Source organism: Oreochromis niloticus, linkage group LG6, assembly GCF_001858045.2.
Source record: "Oreochromis niloticus isolate F11D_XX linkage group LG6, O_niloticus_UMD_NMBU, whole genome shotgun sequence".
NCBI classification, from domain to species: Eukaryota; Metazoa; Chordata; class Actinopteri; order Cichliformes; family Cichlidae; genus Oreochromis; species Oreochromis niloticus.
In genome coordinates this window covers 22,192,066-22,215,465 of record NC_031971.2, presented here as the reverse complement: position 1 = coordinate 22,215,465, position 23,400 = coordinate 22,192,066, and the positions used below count along the sequence as shown (strand labels likewise).

Below are 23,400 nucleotides of genomic sequence, written 5' to 3'. Positions count from 1 at the left end.
GAAAGAGTGCATCAAGAAAAAATAGAGCTGTTTTCATTTCTATCAATTATTCAGGATGTGTATTATCTCCTGTTGTGTGCAGCTGCAAACTTCATGCCTCAGCACTTTTAAGAGCAGCAAACAGCCTGACACATGCCTGTGTACACACGCACGCACACGCACACACGCACACACACACACAGGAGGATTAGGCATCACTTGTGTTATTTTGCCAGCAAACTAGTAATTTATGTCAATATGAGATTCATGCACTGAAAAGTTCTGACTCCAGAGAAGCAGTGGGGCGATTATTAGCGTACTTTCTTTATCTGCTGAGTCCTTCCGAATCTATCAGGCAACACCTACTTAGCATAACTGTACAGTGCTGATCCATAAAATCTAATTGTGCCATCTTTTTCTGTGCTAATGGCTGCTGTCTTAAACTTTTCACCTTCTCTTCTCCCCATTCCTGAATAAAGGTGCTCTAACCAATTACTTCCTACCCACAGTATATTATATTATATCATATATATTAGGTGTGATGTAAAAAGTGTGGAAAATGATCCCATGACTCTGCTCTACGCCCTGGGGAGCATTTTAACTTCTTTTAGCTCGTTGTTTTGGTTTCATAGCAAACATTTGCTGCACTTTAGCTATTTCATTACATCATTTCCATCACTGACTCTAAATCAGTGTGAATGTGTTACCATGTCTATGGATATCAACAATAGGTAGCTGCATAGCAGCTTCCATCCATCCATTCATTTTTTAACCAGTTAATAAATTAAAGATCACTGGGTAAAGTCCTGGACAGGTCAGCAGTCCCCCCCCCCCCCCACCCCCAAAAAAAGACTTCAGTTTGTATTTTTAATTTAAAAAAGAAAGGTCTTAATAAAGAATAACAACTTTACAGAGATATTAAAATTTCATCTAAACAATAATTTAAGTAATCGAATAAATAAATGTATCAGAAAAAGAAAATACAAACATGCACGAAATACAGCCTGAGGGTCAGAACCAGCCCGCTGGCCATCTCAATCCAGTCGCAACTTCCTAAAAGGAAAGCAGAACAGAATAAGGTAATATTAGGCAGTATTATTTTAATGGAGCTTGAGGTGAATAATCGGAATAAGTCTATTGATACTTTACTTAGTTTTAACAGAGGCTGGATGTGTGTAAACAACTGTTTTCTCTAATAAACTACAATAACTTTACACTAATGAATATTGTTAGGTTTATACAGAGTTTAAGTTGATTGTTTTATGCCACAGTAGTGTTTTCTTAAACAATAACAGATTCTTACTGGTCACTATAGTGTGCAAAAGACTTGAGCTGCCCCTCATTCTTTATATTTTGTAAGGAAAATGGGATTTATTTAAACATGCACATTTCACATTTCAAATTTTCAATGTTTTTCTTACCATTCTACCTCTAACTGGCCTGTCTTCCCAATGTGATGTTCGTGCTGTGTACGTATGGTCGGAAGGGGTCCAATTTTCACTGCAGGTAACTGTACGTGTAACATGTAATGTGCACGTGTAACTACGCATAACACGCAATGTGTACCAATAAAGGATTGATGGATCGATTGATTGATTGAACTCTCTTAGGCAACTTTCTTGTGATTTCTTTAAGCAGTCTTCAGGAATAGTTCTCCAGACTTCTTGAAGGACATTCAAAGCTCTTCGTTTGATGTTTTTTGTTCTGGTCTCTGGCAAGATGATGCCACATGGTTTCAGGTCCGGGCTCTGGGAAGACCAGTCCATGACTGATGGTGTCCAGGAATGTTTTAACTGAATTGGCCGGGTGTTTGGGATCACTCTCATGCTGAAAAATGAAGTTGTCCATCAGATGCTTGTCAAAAACTTCAACAGTATACCCAACACCACTGGCTGAAATGTAGCTACAAACTATGACAAAACCTCCACCGTTTTTTACAAATGACTCTAGACACTCACTGTTGTGCCCCTCTCCTGACCTCCTCCACACATATTGATTATTTGAACCAAAAAAGACCTGCTGCCACTGATTTTCAGCCCAGTGAAATTCTGCTGTGCAGTACTCGATAACTTGGACATTACTGAAAGACTCTGAAAATATTGTTTGAAGGACTCAGTTTGCACTCACTACACTTTTTGACTGATGGAGGGCACAGTGGGGTTTATTGGGGGATGGTATAATCTCACAGGGGCTCATAAACTTCTGTTTGTCCTGCAGCAGCAAAGTTTAACTTCAGGAACACACACGAATGCCTTGTTGGGCCTTGACACATGAGTGGCTGCCTCTGCTCACAAAATGCATGGTTGTGTGTTCAGTTTGATATAACAAGGATTTTGATTAGATTGAATGAGAGCCAGGAGCCATTGTTTTTCAGCCACAGCTGGTTCCATCCTCCTCCTCCTCCTCCTCCTCCTCCTCTGGAGTTGTTAAACAGATGCACCACTCAACAAATGTGGTTAAATTTTGCAGTTTGCATTTCCCTCCCTGATTTTCTGCTCTCCATCCTCTCAGGCAATTAGGGGAACCAGATCTGGCAAGCCAGACCAAAGCCATTATGTTGTGTTTGTGTATAAATGTGCGTAGGAGTGTGTGTGTGCGGGTGAGTGTATGTGAGTATACCTAGGTAATATGCTTTAAGGCAAAAGGGGAGAAACTATTTTCTCTTCCCACAGCAACAGGCATGGATCAAAGTAATTGGACAGTTTGGTTCACACTTGGGCAGTCTAAAGCCCTTGTGTGTGTGTGTGTGTGTGTGTGTGTGTGTGTGTATTCTCTACCTCCCAGATCTGGTAGGAAAATACAGTGTGCATCCATTCAACCACACACACACACACACACAATCTTTTTCCTCTCTACACTGTGTTAATAAAAGATGTCAGTAAAAGTGTGTCAAAGTCTCGCTCAGTGCAGAGGGAGCAGGATGTAAGGTTCTGCTCCGATACAAGATCAGAAAGAGTGTGTGTATGTGTGTGTACGTGTGTGTGTCTGTGTGTCCCTCTGTCAGCGCAAGGCATAGATGTAATTGTGGGCCTTTTGGGTGTTTTGATCCATGCCTGCTGAGTTTCCATGTCTCAGATCACACAGGCATTTGCTCATTTTCTTGCTGCCTGTCTTTCTTTCTTTCACTCCCACTCATTACAATCTACTGTATCTGCACTCAGAAACTTGTATTAGTCACACATGAGACACACATAATTAATACTGGCCTTCTCAAACCATTATTCTGTCTCTTGAAGGTGGAGGCTGGCAAAGAAATTAGAGAACAAGCCTAATGGATGGGAGAGAAGTGAAGGAGGGTATCAGTAAATGGACAAGGGAGGCTATTACAGGGAGAGATGAAAAAGAGGAATAGAAATGAAAAGGAGGCATTAAAAGAAATCAACCGTGGACTGAAGCAACACTGCTCATGAATTTTGTTGCATGTATTCTCTCCGATAACAGTAATGTGATAGGGGGGGGGGGGGGGGGGGGGGAATCAAAAAAGAGAAAATTGTGAAGGAAGGAGCAGCAAAGCGAGGCATCTGAATCTGATGGTGAGTTTCTTTCATTCTTTCATCCTTCCTGTTAGTTACATGTCGGGAAACTGGGACAACAAAGTCCATCTGGAGCTCCGACACACACATCCTGAATCCAGATAGAGAGCAACACACACACACGTGCACGGAGAAAAGTATCCTTGATCTGTGTGCTTGTGTTATTGACTGATGTGATAGGGGATAAGAAGGAAATTACCAGCTGAAGGTGGTCTGCGTTTTATTCAAATTAGATACACACATATGCGTTGTGCTTCCATGCTTGTGAGGGCTCTCTATGGCAGAATGTATTCCCCATCCCATTAACTAAAACTTTAAAGGGCAACTCCATCAATTTTGCACGATGATGTCTGTTTACAGATGTAAGAGTTATTGCTTCTGCAAAAAAGTTGGACGAAGACTGTTGATGCTTAGGAGGGAGCTGCATGAAAGCCAAATAAATTACTTCCAGTGACTTCACTTGAGTCAGCACAGGCTGAGAAATAAATTATGGGGCTATGAAAAAAATACCTTTACCAACAGATTTTAAAACTGCAAATAATATTTTTCCATAAGGCCTCAGTCACACAGGACTAGAGACCAGTTGCCAATCTCTGTTCAGTATGGAAAAAGCTGTACTCCCATTGACTCACTAGCAGGTTGTCATGGTCACCAGTTTTTTGAGCGGAACAGACCGGCTCGCCTGAAAACACTCGCTGACCGGAAAAGCGCAACTCAAACCAGAATCAGAGAGTGTTTGCATTCAAAGTAAAAATTCTGACTTACCCTGAAACCAACAAGTTTCAAAAGGCAAAGCTTTTACTTTGAATTGAGAATTGAATTGTCACTTTCAGATCTCAAAATAACAAGCTCAGCAACAAAATTAGAGGTTGTTTCGAAATGTTGGGGGTTATTCTCAGAAACATCCCATAAATTCAGCAGTCAATCTGTTTTTTGTCCATTAAAAACCCCCATGATGAAAGAGGTCATGTGTCAAAGTACAAACTTCCTGTACTCTTCTGTCAAAAAATGCCACATTTACAACAAAAACAATATCACATGACTGTTCCACTCAGGAAGCAATCGCTGGTGTTTCCATCAGTGTTTGCGAAGGTCTCTCTCTATAAATCTGGAGTTTTCAACTAACACCATGTGATCAGCATTTCTGACCTTCCCCATGTGAGGGAAACCCCAGAGTCATGAGGAAACCAGGCATAAAAGGTGCAAAATCATGCCAGAAAATTCCAGCGTTCTTGTGGGGCCCATCTGTGTGGAGTTTGCATGTTCTCCAGGTGCTCTGGCTTAATCCCAAAGTCCAAAGACATTCATGTTAGGTTAACAGGTTGACGCTAGTTGTGAGTGGCTGTCTGTCTCTCTGTGTTAGGCATGAGATAGATTGGCGACCTGCCCGGGCTGTACACAGTGATGGATGGGATAGGCTGTCCTTGAACTGGATAAGCAGTTAGGAAAATGAAATGGATGGATAATGTACAGTAAGATGCTACTCAGCCTTTGAATTACAGTTTTTGAGTTGAATTAACAAACTTTTAGAGTACACACACACACACACTCACATTCCAAAATCCTTCTGCCTTGCAAATCCTTTTGTCAGTGTGAAATTATTTTCTGTTCAATTATATTAAATGCTGTGCCTCCAGATGAATTTAATTGCAATCTTCCTCTCTCTCTGTCTCGCTCTCTCTCTCACACACACACACACACACACACACACTCCCTGCCTCATTCATGTGATGGGCGGGTGCTGCTGGTGTGGCAATGTGGAGAGGTAATTATTTGCTTGGCCGGTCTGAGCCTGCTTTGAGTCTCAAGGACAGACTTGCCTGCAGCTACAGTACCAAGCAACGCAACAGACCAAAGCTGGCAGTGACCGTGTTTGTGTGTGTTTATGCCTGTGTATGATGCAGTAGTCGTGACTTGAATGAAAGTACACTGTTTGGTTGTCATGTGTATGCATGCTGAATCTATAGGTGGCGTATAGCTCATCTTCAGAGCTTTATGCTCCGCGTATTTTGAAAACAAGTCTTGATGGGTGTATGCCTATATGGAACAATAGCTTTTGTAGTGACATCCCTGGAGGTTCACACCTCAGGGAATCAGCACCAGAGTCCCGCCATTACACACACACACACACACACAGCAAAGTATAATAGCAGGGATGCAACCTCAATTTCCTCAAGCTGGAAATTGAGGTTGGGAAGGAGATTGTGGAGAAAAGCAGAGAGTGTGGGTGGGAAGGAAAAGAAAGGGGGTAAGAGGAGATTTTTCGAAAAGGAGCCAACCTTAGGGAAGAAAAGGAGAAGTGGAAAGAGGAAGAGGGAATAAATAAAGACAGCGATTGGAAGAGGGCCTTTGGAGGATGAACATCAGTCATGAGAGTTGAGCTGATCATCACAGCAAGGCCAGACAGATAATGTTTCACTTTCTGGCCCTATAAAATCTTTTACGACAGCTTTCCCTCGATGCTGCTACCTATTTTTATTTGACTCTGTGTTTGTATTTATGTGACTTTGAGAGTGTGTAGCTGAATATTTATAAAGTACATGTGCACGAATCAGATGCTATGCTGCAATTTGTATTTACCAGCTGTATGTTGGTGCATGTGTTACGTCGACGTGAAGAGAATGTGGACCCAAATGCAGTCAACGGAGATGGAGGTGGATATTAACAGAAAGCAAGCCTTTATTTTAGGCTTGGATGAGTGACGAAACGTTTCTCCCACTGAAAACACTACGTCCAGATGAACATTGAGAGATTGAGAATGCATCAAGACATTTATTTTAGGCTCCACAAAACACTACAAACAAAAGGCGATGGGAGACTGTGATAAACTAACAAAAGCCTAAACTGGGGAAAGCTAAACATAAAGAACCTAAAACAGGGAACGAGGAACCTGAGACCTGAAGAAACCTGGGACTTGGGAAACATGAGGGAAGTAAACAGACAAGCTAATGACAGACAGTGGAAGACTGGGGACTAAATACACAGAAGGGTAATGAGCGATTGAGGACCAGGAGGAAAACACAGCTGGGACGAATCACACACACAAGACCGAGAGGAAGCAAAACTGAACACACTAACACCAGACGAGGAACTATCAAAATAAATCAGGAAACATGAGACACAGACTGAGACGCGGACCACTAAATTACAGAATATTAATAATTAAAACATAAACACTGTTTTGAACACCAGACCCAGTACCACGACAGTATGCATGCATGTGTGAATGCACATAAACAGGAAGATTATCAAGGGCGAAGTGTGTGTGAAGGGGCTTTCACGGTGTCCTTTTCTTGTGTGTGGGTGTGTGCGTTTGTGTATGTTGTTGTAGGGCCATAAAGTTGCGCCAGAGAGTTGTGAGTGATAGCCTTGGACTACCACAGCCAGGAGACCAATAACAGTAGGCCGCTCAAGGAGGCTTCTGCCAAGTGACCAATGATTAGATCCAACTGAAGGAGACCAGAGCTGAATGACCCGTCATTCCTCTGTTTCATTCCCCCTCTGAGCCCCATTCCCAGCCTCCCCCAGTAAGAGGAGTGCATTTCCACCGTGAGTAGCACAGAAATGCATTGGTTTGCTCTCTGGCTCCTTAGTTGTTGTTTTTTTATAGTTGTGAGGAAGGCTCAGTGGGAGGGAGAAGGCAGGATTATAAAGTTATCCAGATAACCCTTTAATACTGGGTCTCTTAAACTCAACAGCACATAAATGAAATGTGAAATCTATTCTCAGTTCCCAGAACACACGCTGATGTAAATATATAACCACTCCTGCCTGGGAGGAATCCACTCGCAAGAGGGAACACAGCCAAATTGATGCTGATGCAGAATTTATGTCCAGTTAGGAATTACGAGAGTAAATCAATGTGCAAGATGGGTATGTAAATTATTAACTTAGCTGCCATTTTAACAACAAAAAACAGTAAGTCAAACACAGACTTTATGTGTACAGTCGAATGTAATCATTAAAACTCATTTAATTGAAAATAATTCCAGGATGCTGTATCAAATATCAAATATATGTTGTAACTGTTCTTATTTTTTTACTTCGTTTGTTTCTAACATGCGTGGTCAATTTGAATTTAATGCCACCAGGACATTTTATACCGACCCCCGTGTTGTTTCGCCTCATCTTTTCTTAAGATAATCTGTAGCTTATTGGGAAGTGAGGAGACCAGTTAGTGTAGTTTTTAGCATAAAAGGCTTTGCCATTCTTGTTTGAATGGCAAAGCCTTTTTCATTTCCTAATGCTCCGTACATCACCAGGAGGTGACAGGTCTGAAAAGTAGGACAACTGCTAGACTGCACCATATGCAGCTATAAAACCGCTGTATCATTCAGTATTAAAGTTGCCTTCAGATATGAAGGTTTCTTGAGACACGTGCATTAATGCGACGTAATTGTATCACAGATGTTGGCTTTTGAACTGTGTGGTAAAACAAGCCAGGTGTTCCCCCTATGATTTCCTCAGAGTATTGCAAGTTTAGTTCAATCAGACCAAAGGACAGTTTTCAATTGCGTCCGCTTTACAAGATGAACTTTATATTTTACTCAGTATGACATGAAACAAGCGACTCACCTGATCAGGAAATGTTTGCTGTGAGAGTCGTGGGTTGTTGTCTCACAAACCTTTGTGCAATCACAGGATTTCCATGTTGGTTTCACTTTTCAGAAACACATCCATTTTCAGTTTCTATGGTCTAAACACAGCATAACTAAAAAATAAAGATCACATTATTTACAAAAACACCAGTTAAATGACAGATTTGTACTAGAAATCCGAGGATTTGTGCTCATGAGTGCAGTCCACGCTGCACCTAAGTAACAAATAAAGAAATCTGAGTGAAATGAAGTGAATATCAAGTTAAATACACTGTTTAAACACTGTTTACATTTACAGTGTAGTGAAAAATACGAGGGTATTGGTGACAGAAAGTATGTGTGTAATACAAATATGGAGGATAAGGGATACAGTAACCATAACACTATGAAAAATCAGCCAAATACAAACATACCCCTCAACACCGTCGTCTAACCAGCTGCTCACTAAAACCCTTTAAAGTGCCTCAGAACTGCTGTTTCAAAGATTCTCCGTCTGATTGAACTTTTTATCTCCTCCTCTGTGCAGTTAAGCGAGATCAATAATGTGTTTATCATCCTCCAGCATAATCTTTTAACCTCATAAATATGATATTTCAAGGCGCAATCAGTCTTTCCACGTATTCTTTGACAGAGATGTCATTTTAAAACACTAGACTGTGAGTATTTCAGCAGTTATACATCTCTTTGTGCGTTCGTGTTTCTGCATATATAGATGTTATGTGATAATTTTCTCTCACTGTGGGGAAATTGCACAGACTCAGTGGTAATTGGAAAGTCACATGAAGTCAAAGGAACTATTATTGTATTATACATCTTTGCAGCCCTTCACTGCACCTGCCTTTATATGTGGTATGCCTTGTGGTCTCTCAGCCTGGAGAATGGTCTTCAGAAAGCGGAATACCGCCGATAGATTTAAATTAAGCTTGTTTAGCTCTTTCACACATGTGATATATGTGTTTTTATACCAAGTTGGACTCCCTTTTTTTTCAAAACTGCTTTCATTCTTTGAGGTATACATTCAACAAGATGCTGCAAACATTCCTCAGAGATTTTGGTCCATATTAACATGATGGCATCACACATGCTGCATAGTTGTTGTGAATTTTTCATTCTAACACATGGTAGAGGTTTCAGATGATTTAAGCTTTGTGACATGGGGCTATCAGAAAATGGCTGTGGTGTTTTCTCCCAGAGAATTGCTCCTCACTGGATACTTTCTCTTTTCCATTGGGGAGACGGTTGTTTGGGATCATCACAGTAAATCAGCAGTTTCAGAAATGCTCAGAGAAGCACATCTGCCATGTTCATAGTCACTTAAAACACCTTTCCTCCCAATTCTGATGCTCAGTTTGAACTTCAGCAGGTGTTCTTGACCCTGTCCACATGCCTAAATGCACTGAGGTACTGCCATGTGATTGGCTGATTAGATATTGGCATTGTAATCAGTTCAACAGGTGTAACTAATAAAGTGGCTGACGAGTGCATGAATAAATAAGTCCAGTGTCTCTAACAAGTTAAAGATAGTGTTTCCTTCTAAAGGAGTATGATGTGTCACTGTGAAATTGTCCTCGGTCCTTGCTTCTTTGACTTTTTGTTATTTCTTTGCTTTAATGATGATGATGCTGCTGGTTTCATGCTTCCTCAAAGCCTTGGTTTATGTGTGTGTGTTTTATGTGCCTGTGTCTGTGTGCGTTTGTATTGACTTTGTAGTATTGATCGGATAAAGCAGCAGGGTGGTCCTGCACTTAGTCATCAGCACATCCTGAAGCTGAAGAAAAGCCCTGTTTCTCAGAACCTGGCAAACAAAAGCGGTGAAAGTTAAATCGGCCGTATTAAACTGCTCCTCTCAGTCATTTATTTATGGAAAAAATGAATCTCTCCGACTGGCTGTTTCTCTGCAGGGCCAATCTATGAGTAACACATCTCCCATCTGTGTAATTCACAAACTGACCTCTGCTGTTTGACTTATTGATTTTTGCTAGAGTGGGACTCCTAAAGCATCCCTCCCCTCCTGTTGGTGGGACTCCATCCAGAACATAAGGTGTTCCGGCTCTGTGGCTCTGGCACATCCTGTGGTCGTCCCGGGGTTACTGCGGGAAGGGAAAAAGGTTCTGCCTGGCTGGTCTGCCGGGTGCCCCAAGTGTGTCTGCATGGGATGGCTCCCACAGGGCCCACTCCCACAGATCATTATTGTCCATGAATAGCTGCTGCATTGCAGATGGAGAGAAAAGAGGGAGGTGAAGGAAGGAGTGTAGTAATGGATGGATGAGAGTAATGACTTATAGAGAAGAAGAGTAAGCTCATGTGCATGGGCCAAAAACAAGAGACATGTCTGTCTAAGACTGTGCATGTGTGGTGAAATCTTATTCTCAAGGAAAACTCAGGCCTCCCCGCTGTGGCTGTTTTCTGTTTTCAATATCTGCGTAAGAAACAAATCATCACATCAGTGTATTGCAGCCAGCTTCTAAAAAGTGTAAGACTGTTCAGAGGAAATAACATGGACGGTGACTCAGAGAAAGAAGGGTGCAGAAAGGAGTGAGTGAACACCATTAGACAAGGTGGAGAAGAAGATGATAAAGAGGATGTGTCCACCGCCTCATTACATTTTAGAGTCTTTGATTACCATGTAATGATTGCTGCAGCCTCACAAACCTTCATGTTCACTGAAAGCTACAAAGACACCTGTTTGTCTCTTAGCAGCTCTGTAACGACTTATTACAAATTATCCTATGTACCCTGACCCGTGCCATGTTGTTGCAACCAGCGTCTTAACACTAAAGCTCTTCTTTTTTTTTTAAGGTGAATCCCAAAATTGTTATTATGTGAAATTCAGCCACACACTCGTGGGATGTTTGTTGCATTTACTTGAAAATCACAAAATTAACTGTGGCGTCACCCACTGAACTCCACATTTGGAAGGTTTTAGCTGTTTCCCTGTTGCTTTATTTTGGAGCCAGATGTGGATTAAAGGGTGGAGCAATAGCTTGGTTGGCAAGCTGCACTCATAAGCTGCGTGGGTGCAACGCACACACACATATCGGCTAATTAGCGTGGACTTTAAAAAAAAAAAACGACTAGAATTTCACTCAGCAAAACTGAAGTACCACACAGTGAACCGTAATTAGTGAGATAGTCCATTAAAAATACACACAAATGCAGTTATTGGGTTCCTTAAAGGTCACTGTGGTCTGTGAATTCTACTGACATACACCTGGGGCACAAGAGAGGTGAGAAAGAGAGACCAGGCAGGGTGGAGCAGGTGGAGATGAATATGATTTGTGATTTATGACAGAAGGATAGTAGCAAGAGTGAAAGGGAAAGTTTATAAGATGGCAGTGAGGCCTACTGTGATATATGGTTTGGACACAAAGAAAGAAAAGGCAGGAGGTGGAGCAGGAGGTGCTAAGATTTTCATTGACGTTGACCAGGATGGTGCAGTATTAGAAATGAGTGTATCAGAGGGACACTTTGGAGAAACGGCTGAGATGGTTTGGGACATGTGCAGAGGAGGGATACAGGATACACTGGACAAAGGATGTTGAAGTTGGAAAAAGAGGAAGACCACGGATAAGATTTGTGGATGTAGTGAAGGCAGAGAGATGAGGATGCTAGGGATGGGGTGTTTCGCCGTGGCAACACCTAAAGGGAGCAGCCAAAATATGAAGAAGAAGAAGAAAGCAGCTATGCGTAGAACGAAGTCATACAGTTTGTTAATGAAGAAATTTAATACCCACATCAATATGTTACTGCAGCTCAAGGTCAAGGTAATTATTTGGTTAATAGTAGCTTAATTCTTCGCAGCATGACTGAGGAGGAAGCTGAGTTGGAGTGCATGGGCCTGTGCAGGTCAGACTATGGGTACCCCTCATATCTCTTTGGAGCTAAAAAGAGGTTATTCTTTAGCTTGTATAGGTAGTTGGAAAGCATGATTCTGCTACAATTAATATTAATTTGTTGAGGCTATTCTGTACTAACAGTCTATGGTTTTTTGTACTTTGGGGGCAAACATGGTAAAAAGTCTTAAACAGCACTTTTCTACTCTTTCTGAAAGCTCAAAGCGCTTTACACAACATGCCTATATCCAGTGTTGGGTAAGTTACTCTAAATTAGTAACTTAGTTACATTACTAGTTACTTCTCTAAAAAAGTAACTCAGTTACTTCAAGTTACTCGTTACTTTCAAAGTAACTAGTTACTAGGGAAAGTAACTTTGGTTTTACTCAGAATTCTCTTGTTAATGTGTTGCTTCCGTAACTGGATACCCAGCAAGGTTCCCAGTCTTCTAGCTTGCTTACTTGCCACAACTGCACTGTGCCACCTACCAATAAAAAGGAAAAAATAATGTGCACATTTCCACGAGAGAAATCCCACGCCTGGACCGTCGTTGACCGCTGCCATGATTCTAGCCTGCTTTTTACATCCAACATAAAAACTGCAGTCGTGGTGCTTTCGATTGTACTCAGAACTTGGAAATTCTGCCTTCTGAATAGGAAGATGTAGGTAACACCAGACTGCAGATGAGCTGCACACAGAGCTGGACTGGGACAAAAAAATCGTCCCGGGCATTTTGACTAGAGACCGGCCCGCCATTATAGGAAAAATCATAAAGCCTTTGAATGAAAATAAACACTGTTGTGACAGTGATGTACACTGTTCTGATGGTATATATGTATCAATCTATCAATTGTTTGTTGTAAGACTCGGATAATTATTTTTTTTAAAAGCGAGACATTTTAAATGAGAATAAGAAAGAAAAGTATTTCTTTGTGCCCCCCTTTCCCTGTTAATGCCCTACATGGACCCCTGGCAACACTTTGCTAGACCCGCCCCTGCACAGTTACCAGCTGTCAGCTACGTAGAAAAGGATCCTGGTGTTATTTGTCTCTCAGAAACAGTTCATAACTTCCCTTCAACTCATCCATGTCACCTAAAAGGTAAACCTGTTTCTCCATCACCTGTTCAGCTCTGATGATTCAGTAAGGACATCTCCTGGTTTCATCTGCATATTTCCCTCTCACCAGATAACCAAACCGATATCATGACCAGCAGCTTTACAGCTGTGGCTCCAACAAACATCAGCTGATACTAGAAATTAATATTAAATAAATTCTAACAACAGCTGATCAAGCTTAAACGTGATGCTGTTGTTTAGCGTGACATCCGCTGGTTTCCTCTTTCTGGCGCAAAGTGGGCGATAAATAAACAAGAGAGAAAAGCCGATCAGCTGATCATTGATCAGTTTCGTGATTGAAGTAGAAACGGGAGAGGAGAGAATGAGAGAAGAAGAGGCAGCTGTGCAGCTTCAGCTTTGTGTCTTTTTCATTGTAGCTGAAGTCCGGGACAAACTGTGTTCCTTTTCACCTCAGTACGAAACGCGTAATATTTTCTCTGAATACCAGACGATTCTGTTTTTTAGGGGACGGTTGGCAACTCTAATAATTAACCGTATGAACAAAATAAAGTTCAACATCAGTAACATAGCACCCACCCAGCTGTATAGAAACTCCGTCATGCTAGCTAGCACGCAGTACGAAAATGTCAGCATACCGAAAATAAACTCCACCTAAACTTGGTTTATATCTGACTCCGATAGACTGCAGGTCATAACTTCTTACCTGAAGTTCAGTTCACCTGACACGCGGACCGGCGGCCGCTTCGGGTCTCTCCTCTTGCCTCCCTTTTCCTTCATCCACCTGCTGGCCTCCACCACTTGCTAATGTTATTGAATCTGTGGAAGCTCCGCGATATCCACCACACGAAGTAACGAGTAACGAGCCTATCTAAATCCCAGTAACGAGTAACGCGTTCCTGGTTTTGGCATAATAACTAGTTACCGTGCTCGTTACCACAATAATAACGTAGTTACTGTAACGCGTTACTTAATAACGCGTTAGTCCCAACACTGCCTATATCTAAGTTCATCTTCTATGAACTTAGATATAGGTGCTTCTATAGTGCTTCTATCTAACATTCACACTCCAATGAAGGCATCAGAGAACACCTCAGGGTTCAGTAGCCTATCTTGCCCAAGGATACTACGGCAGCCAGGTACTGAACCACCAACCTTCCGACTGGTGGATGACCTGGTCTACCTTCTGCACTACAGCCACCCCCAATCTCTCCTGCTTTACTTCCAGTCCAAGTTATTCTTGCACTTTTATTACTGTAATTATGGATTCTAGCTGGTAGCCTGTAAAGGTGGCCCACTGCACAGGTTTATTAATTATACAGGGTGTGACTGTGGAGTTTGGTTTATAACCTGTGATTTGGGGACTTGTGCATGTGTGATTGCAAGCAAAACTGCAACAGTTTGACAGTATTGCCTCTCCTCTTGTTTTTGTTTTTTTTAATAAAAGTGCAAAGTGAGTTAAGTCAAATACCTCCATTTATACTTTTTAAAGCTAAAAGTTTTAAGTTGTATGAATTTTTTTAAGCAGTATTAAAGAGCAGCAACAAAATGTTCACTCTGCCAACGCTGTATTTTGCAGCAGGCTGTAAACATGCATTTTAAGGCTGTACCGTTAGACATTTTAACATGGCAGCCCGTGGGGACTGACTTTAGGAGGCAGCCTCAGGCACCAAGTGAAACAGCAGTTTTTCTTTTTTTCAGCTTTGGAGGTTGCATCCTTTTAGTAAACAAGCAATTTCACATTTTTCACAGACTTCTTACATTTTCCAGAGTGCTCTGGGATTAATCGATAGAACCAGAAATTACTTTATCGATCCTGAAAACAGTTAGCAGCAGCCCTAGTTGGTCGTTATTTTCATTTTGATCGACTAATCGACCTCAGCGCGAACAACAAACTGCCTGTCTGCTGGCTTCCATCTCCTATTAATTAATATCGACTGATTGTCTGGCCTGTTGAGTAATGAAGGGGAAAATGACGGTGATGGTGATGGTCCACTCTCTTTCAGCTCTGTGTCATTTGGCAGAGCTGTGACATGAACGTGTCCTTGTGGCAGATGTTTGTGGTTACTTGAAATGCTCTGGCTCTTAAGAGTAGACCTCCTCCTCCTCTCTCCCTCTCTCTCTTTGTGTGTCTATATACTCCGCTATATTCAGCTCACTCCTCCAGTCGCGGTTACCGGGCGTGCGGTTGCCAGGAGAGACGCGCGTGCAGTGCAGTGTACAGTTTTAACGGCAGAGCGGCACGGGATCTCCCCCGCCATTTCCTCGTGTCGAGCCCTGGAATGTCGAGTAGCGGCTCGGGCTCTTCCTCGCGGAAGGAGTTCGATGTGAAGCAGATCCTGAGGATCCGATGGAGGTGGTTCGGTCACCCCGCGGTCCCTCCGCCTCACTCCCCGCCGCTAGGAGACTACTTCCCCGGCAGGAGAGCGGGCGGCAGCTCCGGAGACGGACCCTCAGTTAGCGGCTCTAGCAACTCGAATTCAAACAGCGTAAACCCCAGCGCGGGGAGTCACGGCGGTCTGGTGGCCAGCGGCAGCGCTGGGTCTAACCTGTGTAACGGCAGCGGCAGCAGCAGAAAGTTTGCTGATCCGGCTGGGAGTCGGGGCGGTCCGGGAGGAGCGGCAGCTGGAGCGACGGGGAGCTCCTGTCCCCGCTCGTTCAGCCAGCCAGAGTGCCGAAGCTCCTCCGCAGCGCTGTCCTGGGTCTCCCCGCCGCCTCAACGTCGCTCTCGCCCCGTGACGAGCATGGACCCCCCCGGGGAGGCCCCTGTACCCCAGCTGGTGCCCGAGCCCCCCGGGGTTGAGGAGGAGGAGGCGGCGGCGGCGGCTACAGCAGCGGTGGCGGCAGCAGCATGCAACGAGGAGAACAACAACCACCCGGAAACAGACTCCAGCTCTTGCAGGTAGTAGTAGGGGGATGCTGTTGGCAGTTTTCTGACTTTTCAGGTGAAACTTGCGAGCAGAATTTCTGCACTTAGTTGTGTGAAAGACGCGCACTTGTCTGAAAAGTTTGAACAAGTGGAGAACTCCTCGGTGTTAGCTTCAACTTATCAGAAGAGCATTTGGCGAGCTGTAGTTCTTCTAGTTGGGCTGTTTGCAGTCTAGTGCGTTGTTAAGATGGGATCTACTTTCATTTACTTTGGGATCAATAATGTGTTGTAGTAGGCCAAACATTAAGGACAAATGAAACGGCTTAAACAAGTACAATAGCTCAAAAGGAAGAAATACAATTAAATAGAAAACGTGAATTTATTTTCTTTATTGTTCACCTCCGTTTGATCTCTGGCGCACACAGGGTCTGTGGAAGCTGAATTCCCCCCCTGATGAGTTAATAGAATAAGAAGGCTGTTCAGACAGCATGCTCTCACCACTCTCAACATGCAGACAGATGGAAAGATGGATAGAGAAGGTGAGGGCTGAGTACATTTGGGTGTGGTGCACTGATTTCTCCCTCCAACCTCCTAATGAGGCTTCACCAGTCAGGCTCTGTTATTAGACGATGCATGCAAACACAAACAGAAATTCACTCTTGTGCATATGGGATTTTCAGAGTCATTTACAATATGACTCCAGGGCTGAGCTCTGCATGTTGCTGCATACTGCACTTGACATTTGTATTGTTTTGTTTTCAGCATCAGAGTCCAAGGCTTTTATTCTTAATCCTTAGGGTTCTGCATGCTTTCATGCATATGCGGAAAGGAGTGTGTTGCATCTGTGTGGCCATCCAGCTGTAGTGGTGTGAAAAAGCCATTTAATTAATAGTTGCCTTGGAGATAGGAAAACAGGATAATTAGAATGTCCTAACCACACTTATATTCTTGTGATGCAGCAGTAAAATACGGGCAATGTTTAGGCAGCTTATTTAGGTGTGTTTACTATACAGGCAAAATGCGTGTGTTAGCCTTCTATCGTACTCCGTGTTCCCCATACACATCAGAAAATATAAAAGGTTCATAGGAAACAATGCACGCAGAGCTTTCATCAGAGCAAAAGTTGATGTACCTATATTTTAAAAACCGATTCATCTTTGATGTCTCTTCATGAACTTGTTTTCGCCGCAAATGTGTATGTTTCTGCTTGTGAAGGAGAAAACTGAGGTTTTAAAAAATACCCATTGTTATGCAAGGCTTAATGTCGTATCTTCAGTGATGATGGGAGTCCGGCGGCGCTTACACGGAAAATTACTTCTGCCTAATAGTAACACAAGCACGCACACACGCACACGCCTCGTTAACACAGGCAGAGAAAATTTTTACTGCACGAGTCTGAATGGAAATGTATACGGACCCAGCCATGTCCTTGCACACATTATTGTTGCCATACCAACCCAGACATTAGTGTATGCTGCATACATGTGTAGCTTTTCAGCACGTTTGTTTTGTGGTTTGTGTGGGTTTGTTTGTGTGTTTCTCTGTGCGATTCATCCCCTCTCCTCAGAGAGCTCCTGTGTACAGTGTGATACTCCAAAACACGGGTGGCAGAATCCCAAATGGGATCATGGGAAGGGACGCGCACAGAATCCCAGAGCGACTGAAGGCGCTGCTCGCCTCCACTCATCTCCTCCTCTCCTTTTCACTTTCACACCCCACCCAGCTTCCCCTCGTTTAATCCTGGTGTACCTTCCTTACTTACCCTTTTTCTCCTCCTGTCCCACATTCATCTCTGCCCACCCCTGGCCATTCATTGCCCTCCCCCTCCACCCCTTCTTTTTTTCCCTTGCTAATGTGTTGGGAAGTGAGCGTATAAAAGAGGCTGGGAAAGAGACACCCAATGACAGTTGGGTGAGTGCCCTTGCCTGGTGCGGGGGTTTAAAAAATCTGGCTTCATGGTGTTGATTTGCCCTAGACACACACTCTCTCTTCCTCCTTTCTCTCTCTGTCCATATTGAGTGGTTGCCAGGCTCAGTTAAGGGGACTGGAAGGCAGCGTTCCCCTACTTCAAAGCCATCTCCTCTGGCAGTATTTAGCCACACCATTCGTCTACAGACACACATCCACACGCACACACATGCACACGCTAGAGAGCAGGAAAGCCAGCCAAAAAGCCTCCTTGGAGGGTTGGAATGGGATAGGGAAGAGGGAGAAAATTGAGGCAAAGATGAATGTTGGGATGAGGTGGAATGAAGAGAGTGAGTGATGAGATTAGTTGGAGATATGAAAGTTGAAACAGGACAGAGAGAGAATGCACATAGGCAGAGATGATCCTTGCTGTATCACGTGATTACACTAAATGTGTGCATAAACGCACCAGGTGTACTTTTTTTTTTTTTTTTTAAACAGAGTTTTTTCATTTAAAGTCACAAATGAGTTCTTATCTCGTAAGACCTAAGCTTGCATTAACTTGGTTTGAAATGGTGACCTTGTTATGCCTGCTCTAACATCAAGCAGGTGTGGACCTCTGCTTAAGAGGTCGCTTTTCTGTCCACTGATAAATGTAAATCTGTCGGTTGTTGATATAAATAAAGTGTCTTTAGCTAAGAAAAATGGTTCATTATATGTTAGGGCTTTCAAAAACCCAAACAGAGTTGAGCCATTAAATCTTGAGTTACATCTCCAATCTCTCCCGATCCTTGCTGGGCTTAAGCGTCCGAGAGTTTTGTATTTTTTAAGACATTTTTATAGACACAAGCACTAACCATTAAGCTGGCTTATATATGTTATTAGCTCACCGTTATTACAAAGTGTTAGACATAGAAACAGCCTGGCTCCATATGCAGTGGTTTACACATTCGCCTAACAAGCAAAAGAACCTGATTTCGAGAGGAGACTATTCCTTTATGCAATCCCATGGGGATTGCATAAAGGAAGAGTATCCGGTGTGAAAATGGAAGCAGCTGGAGAATGGAGAAAAGTTGCTAAAACAAAATAACTTCTTTTTTTTTAAAGGAAGAAAATGACAACTAGATGAATGTTATAACTTAACAACATTGACCCTCAGTTGTTCAGCTCACATCTGTCCACTTATGTTCCCTAATTAAGGTAGGATAAATCATTCACTGCTCTCTCTCTCCTGGATGCTCCGTTAACACCTCAGCAGCGTTGTATCTACAGGTGGAAATCCAGCTTTGCTTTCTGTGTCACTCGGGAGACAAAAAGTGGTAATGCTGATTTTATTTTCCACAACAGATTTCATTTTTACACGCAAATGTCCAAATTTATTTTTATATTCAATTATAATCACATTAAGAATATTTGCAACAGCCTCATTATATGCAGTAGCAGGTTATTAGGTTTGATGCTGATCAGGCGATAGACAGTATATTGAAGGTGGCTGTAGCCACTCTGAGGTCACACTCCAGTTTGTAGACTATTGTTTTGAATCCTTAAGTTTTTTGTTTCTTTGTTTTTTTTTTAGCTAGGACTAGCTAGGGGTGGGTGTTACATCCTCAAATTTTATATCACACTATTTCAAGGACTCGTTCCTGGTGGGTGATGGGCTCCGCCAGGGCTGCCCTTTGTCACCAATTCTGTTCATAATTTTTATGGACAGAATTTCTAGGCATAGCCAAGTGGCGGAAGGCTTTCACTTGGGTGGTCTCAGGATCTCATCTCTGCTTTTTGCAAATGATATGGTTCTGTTGGCTTCATCGGGTGATGGCCTCCAGCTCGCCTTGGAATGGTTCGCAGCCGAGTGTGAAGCGGTGGGAATGAGAATCAGCACCTCCAAATCTGAGGCCATGGTCCTCAGCCGGAAAAGGGTGGAGTGCCCACTCCGGGTCAGGGACGAGTTCCTGCCCCAAGTGGAGGAGATTAAGTATCTCGGGGTCTTGTTCACGAGTGACGGGAGAAGGGAGCGCGAGATCAACAGACGGATTGGTGCAGCGGCCACAGCGATGCGGACACTGTATTGGTCTGTTGTGGTGAAGAGAGAGCTGAGTGTAAAAGCGAAGCTCTCAATTTACCGGTCGATCTACGTCCCTACCCTCACCTATGGTCACAAGCTGTGGGTAGTGACCGAAAGAACAAGATCGCAAATACATGCGGCGGAAATGGGCTTCCTCCGAAGGGTGGATGGCCTCTCCCTTAGAGATAGGGTGAGAAGTTCGGCCATTCGGGAGGGGCTCAGAGTAGAGCCGCTGCTCCTCCACATCGAAAGGAGCCAGTTAGGTGGTTCGGGCATCTGACAAGGATGCCTCCTGGGCGCCTCCTGGGTGAGGTTTTCCGGGCATGTCCCACCGGGAGGAGGCCCCGGGGCAGACCCAGGACACGCTGGAGAGATTATAGCTCTCGGCTGTCCTGGGAACGCCTTGGTGTTCCTGCGGACAAGCTGGAGGAGGTGGCTGGGGAGAGGGAGGTCTGGGCTTCTCTGCTTGGGCTGCTGCCCCCGCGACTGGATAAGCGGAAGAAAATGGATAGATGGATGGATGGATATTTCAAGGAAATTTGCAATAATTATATTTATGACAAGATGCCAGTAGCAACAGCATTGGAGTTGCTGCTGGCTACTCTAAAAGGCGAAAGCTGCTGGCTTAATACTTAACCTTGGAAGTTTTCAGGAATCTGCACAGTATTGTCACAGTTTAAACTGAAATATAGTTTCTTTCTGGGATGTTGTATCTTGGGTCGAGCTATTTAACCAGCTACTTAAAGCGCTTCTGTTGCACCATTTCCATCCACTGTTTGCTGTTCCTGTTAATGCTAGCAACAGCTGATGTGTTTACTTGGGGTTGCACATCAGCTGTTGCTAGCACATCCTCCTCCATCCAAGCCTTTCTAGTCTGGTTGTACTCGATGATGCCTCAAGCGGTGAAGCACATTTGTTGTTTCCACCTTTAGCAAGAAGCAAGCAAGCAAAGTGTGCTGCTTTTGTTGGAGGTTGTTGAAGTAGCTTTCTTCTCTTTTTAGTTACTAAACCATCATCGGGGAGCTAACACGCTCTCACTCTCAAACATGCCTGGTCTTGTGTCGTTGCCAGGCTTGCTAGGGAACATAAGGGTGTGGTGTTGCTATATCACTGATATTCTGATATGATGTAAAAATCTGTGGGGGAATAATCACGGACAGGATGATATGACACACCCCTAGTGTGAGCTTTTCAGCAAGGTGCATCACTCTGATATTAGTTTTCCTGAGCAAAGGATTTTTTCCACCCCAAAAGAGCCAGAGAAAAGTCATAAACTTTGTAATAAATCTCTCTTTTTTTTTTAACCATGAGTATTGATTTTGTTTTCATTTACTCAGTCTACATTTCTGTTTATTAAAAGGCTAAAAATAAGAGGGAAGTTCATAAAGTAACAGTAAAACTGTCTCTTTTCCTGTATTGTGCATGCATCAATTATGTATACATGCTTAGTCACTGCCTAAAATGCCCTTTCTGAGTTGGGTGGGGGACCAAAAATACACTTTTAATTACGATGCAGATTTTGTCTGTAGAAAAGCATCTCAAAGGAAAATGTGTATACCCATAAACAGAAAGAAAAGGATGCATCCATCTTTTTAATATACAGTCTATGTTGTATACAGGACCTTTGGAGGTTGCTGTGCTCAAAACAGTTGCCTGCTATGTCTGAGGAAAACAGATAAGACTATTGGGACTCAACACAAAACAATAAAAGGTGTAGGATGGAAAATCTAAAACAGTGAACACAAATAACCATGTAAAAATTCATGGGGGTCAGGTGGTAATTCCCCAGTACTAAAAAAAAATCAAACAATTTTTTAACTACACATTCTTTTGAGCTAATGAATCACATATTTAATGTCAGTGCTGTAAAACATTTTCATCTCACAAAGAAATTCTGAGGAAATGTCTGTCTGTATTTATTGTATTTAATTAATGTCAGGCTTAGTCAAATTTCACACAGTAGAAAGAGAATAACAGAAATTTACAACAAAAGTGCAAACATGTATAAAAAATGTGGATCGGAAAAGATGTATAGCAACGTCAAGCACCAAGTGATAGTTAAAAAGAGGACACGCTACACCTATACGTGACAATGATTTCTGACTAAATAATCCAATCTTTAAATTGTTTTGTACAAAAGTCACATTTTGTAACACCTTTTCCACAATTTATGTCTGTGTATCTCTTTCTAGCTTTCTCTTTATTCATTCCTGGGAGAACATGCACGTGAAAAATTGCAATTTAAGACAGTTTGACTTGAAACAGCTTGAGCTTTGAGCACACACACACACACACACTTCACTAAAAGAGTGTGAGTTCTCTCCCAACTGTGGAGTTGAATTCATATTATCCTTGGAGTATCAGTTTATTTTTTATGTCTTTGTGCTGCAGGGCCGGTCCTGCCTCTTCTGCTGTTAAATTAAAAATGGAAGTACAGCACTGGCTCACATAAATTAAATGCTGGTTTGGGAGCCATGATGGCTGATAATTCACAGGGTAGCTCATCTCTGACAAACACACATGCACAGATAAACTCAACAGTAATGTCGAAGCCTTCCTGGTCCTAAACCCTGCTCTGCCTCCTGTTGTTGGTATAGATGCAAGGAAACTGGTTGCCATTAGGGAGCAGAGTAAATTACTGCATATCCTATGGGCTCGGCTCCCATAGCTATTTAATTGGCAGATTTTCTTTAAAGAGGGCTAAATTTATCTGGCCATTTACTCCTAGTAATTGAACCATTAAAGATCTTTTGTCTGCTTCTGGCGACATACAGTAACCTTGTTGGAAAGTGAAGAAGAGAGCGAATGATACAAAGAGGGTACATTAGAAAACTCAGAACAGCTGGTGTAGCTCTCTTCACACATCTGTCTCTTTGTTCACCAATAAATACACTGAAAGTTTCTGTCTCTTTCTCTTTGTGTCTTTGTCCGTGTGTGTTTGTTGAATGTTTGTCCTTGTCTGTGTGCAATTGTGTGGGCGCAGGACGTCTAACAGTAGTGCCACGCTGTCCTCATGTGTGTCAATGGAGCAGTGCGCGTGTCCGGAGGAGTGCATGTTTACGGCTCTGTCCCATGCTGATGTCACCTTCCGCAAGATGGAGGGCTACCTGCGGTCTAGACAGCTTTGTGATGTCACACTGGTGGCTGGTGAGAGGCGAATACCTGCTCACAGGTAGGAGCAAAGGAGCACTAAAATTCTAATACACGTACAACAAAGGCTGTGATGCTAATGGTTATTGTCATTACTACTACATTCGGTAACACTTTATAATGTGGTTTGCAATTAAGAGCGTAATTCCCCTGTAATTGAATGGAATTTTAGTGTATTGTATTTGAAATTACAGTGTAATTGTATTTACTTACAAATACTTAAAGTAGATATACTATAATAAACAATTATACTATGAGTTAATTTTTAATTTAAGTAATGCGTAAGTAATTTTAGGTAGTGCATGACTTCTAGGTATTTTACAGGAAACTACACTCATTTTGAAAGTTGTATCTAATAATGGTTGTGAAAAAACAAAAATGAAGTTAGAC

At 42.7% G+C, this 23,400-nt stretch overlaps 1 protein-coding gene across 3 annotated transcripts in view; it reads left to right on the top strand.

Moving 5' to 3' along the window:
• The window catches only part of klhl5 (kelch-like family member 5), a 62,645-nt gene that overhangs the window by 12,406 nt on the left and 26,839 nt on the right, over positions 1-23,400 (top strand). The window contains exons 1-2 of one of the 3 annotated variants that reach the window (XM_003452173.5): positions 14,765-15,920; positions 22,844-23,032. In XM_003452173.5, the coding sequence (XP_003452221.1) occupies positions 15,301-15,920; positions 22,844-23,032 (809 nt within the window). In that variant the 5' untranslated portion in view covers positions 14,765-15,300. Of the gene's footprint in view, positions 1-14,759; positions 15,921-22,843; positions 23,033-23,400 lie in introns of those variants that run through there. The other 2 variants (XM_005456860.4, XM_005456859.4) reach the window with 2 other exon arrangements.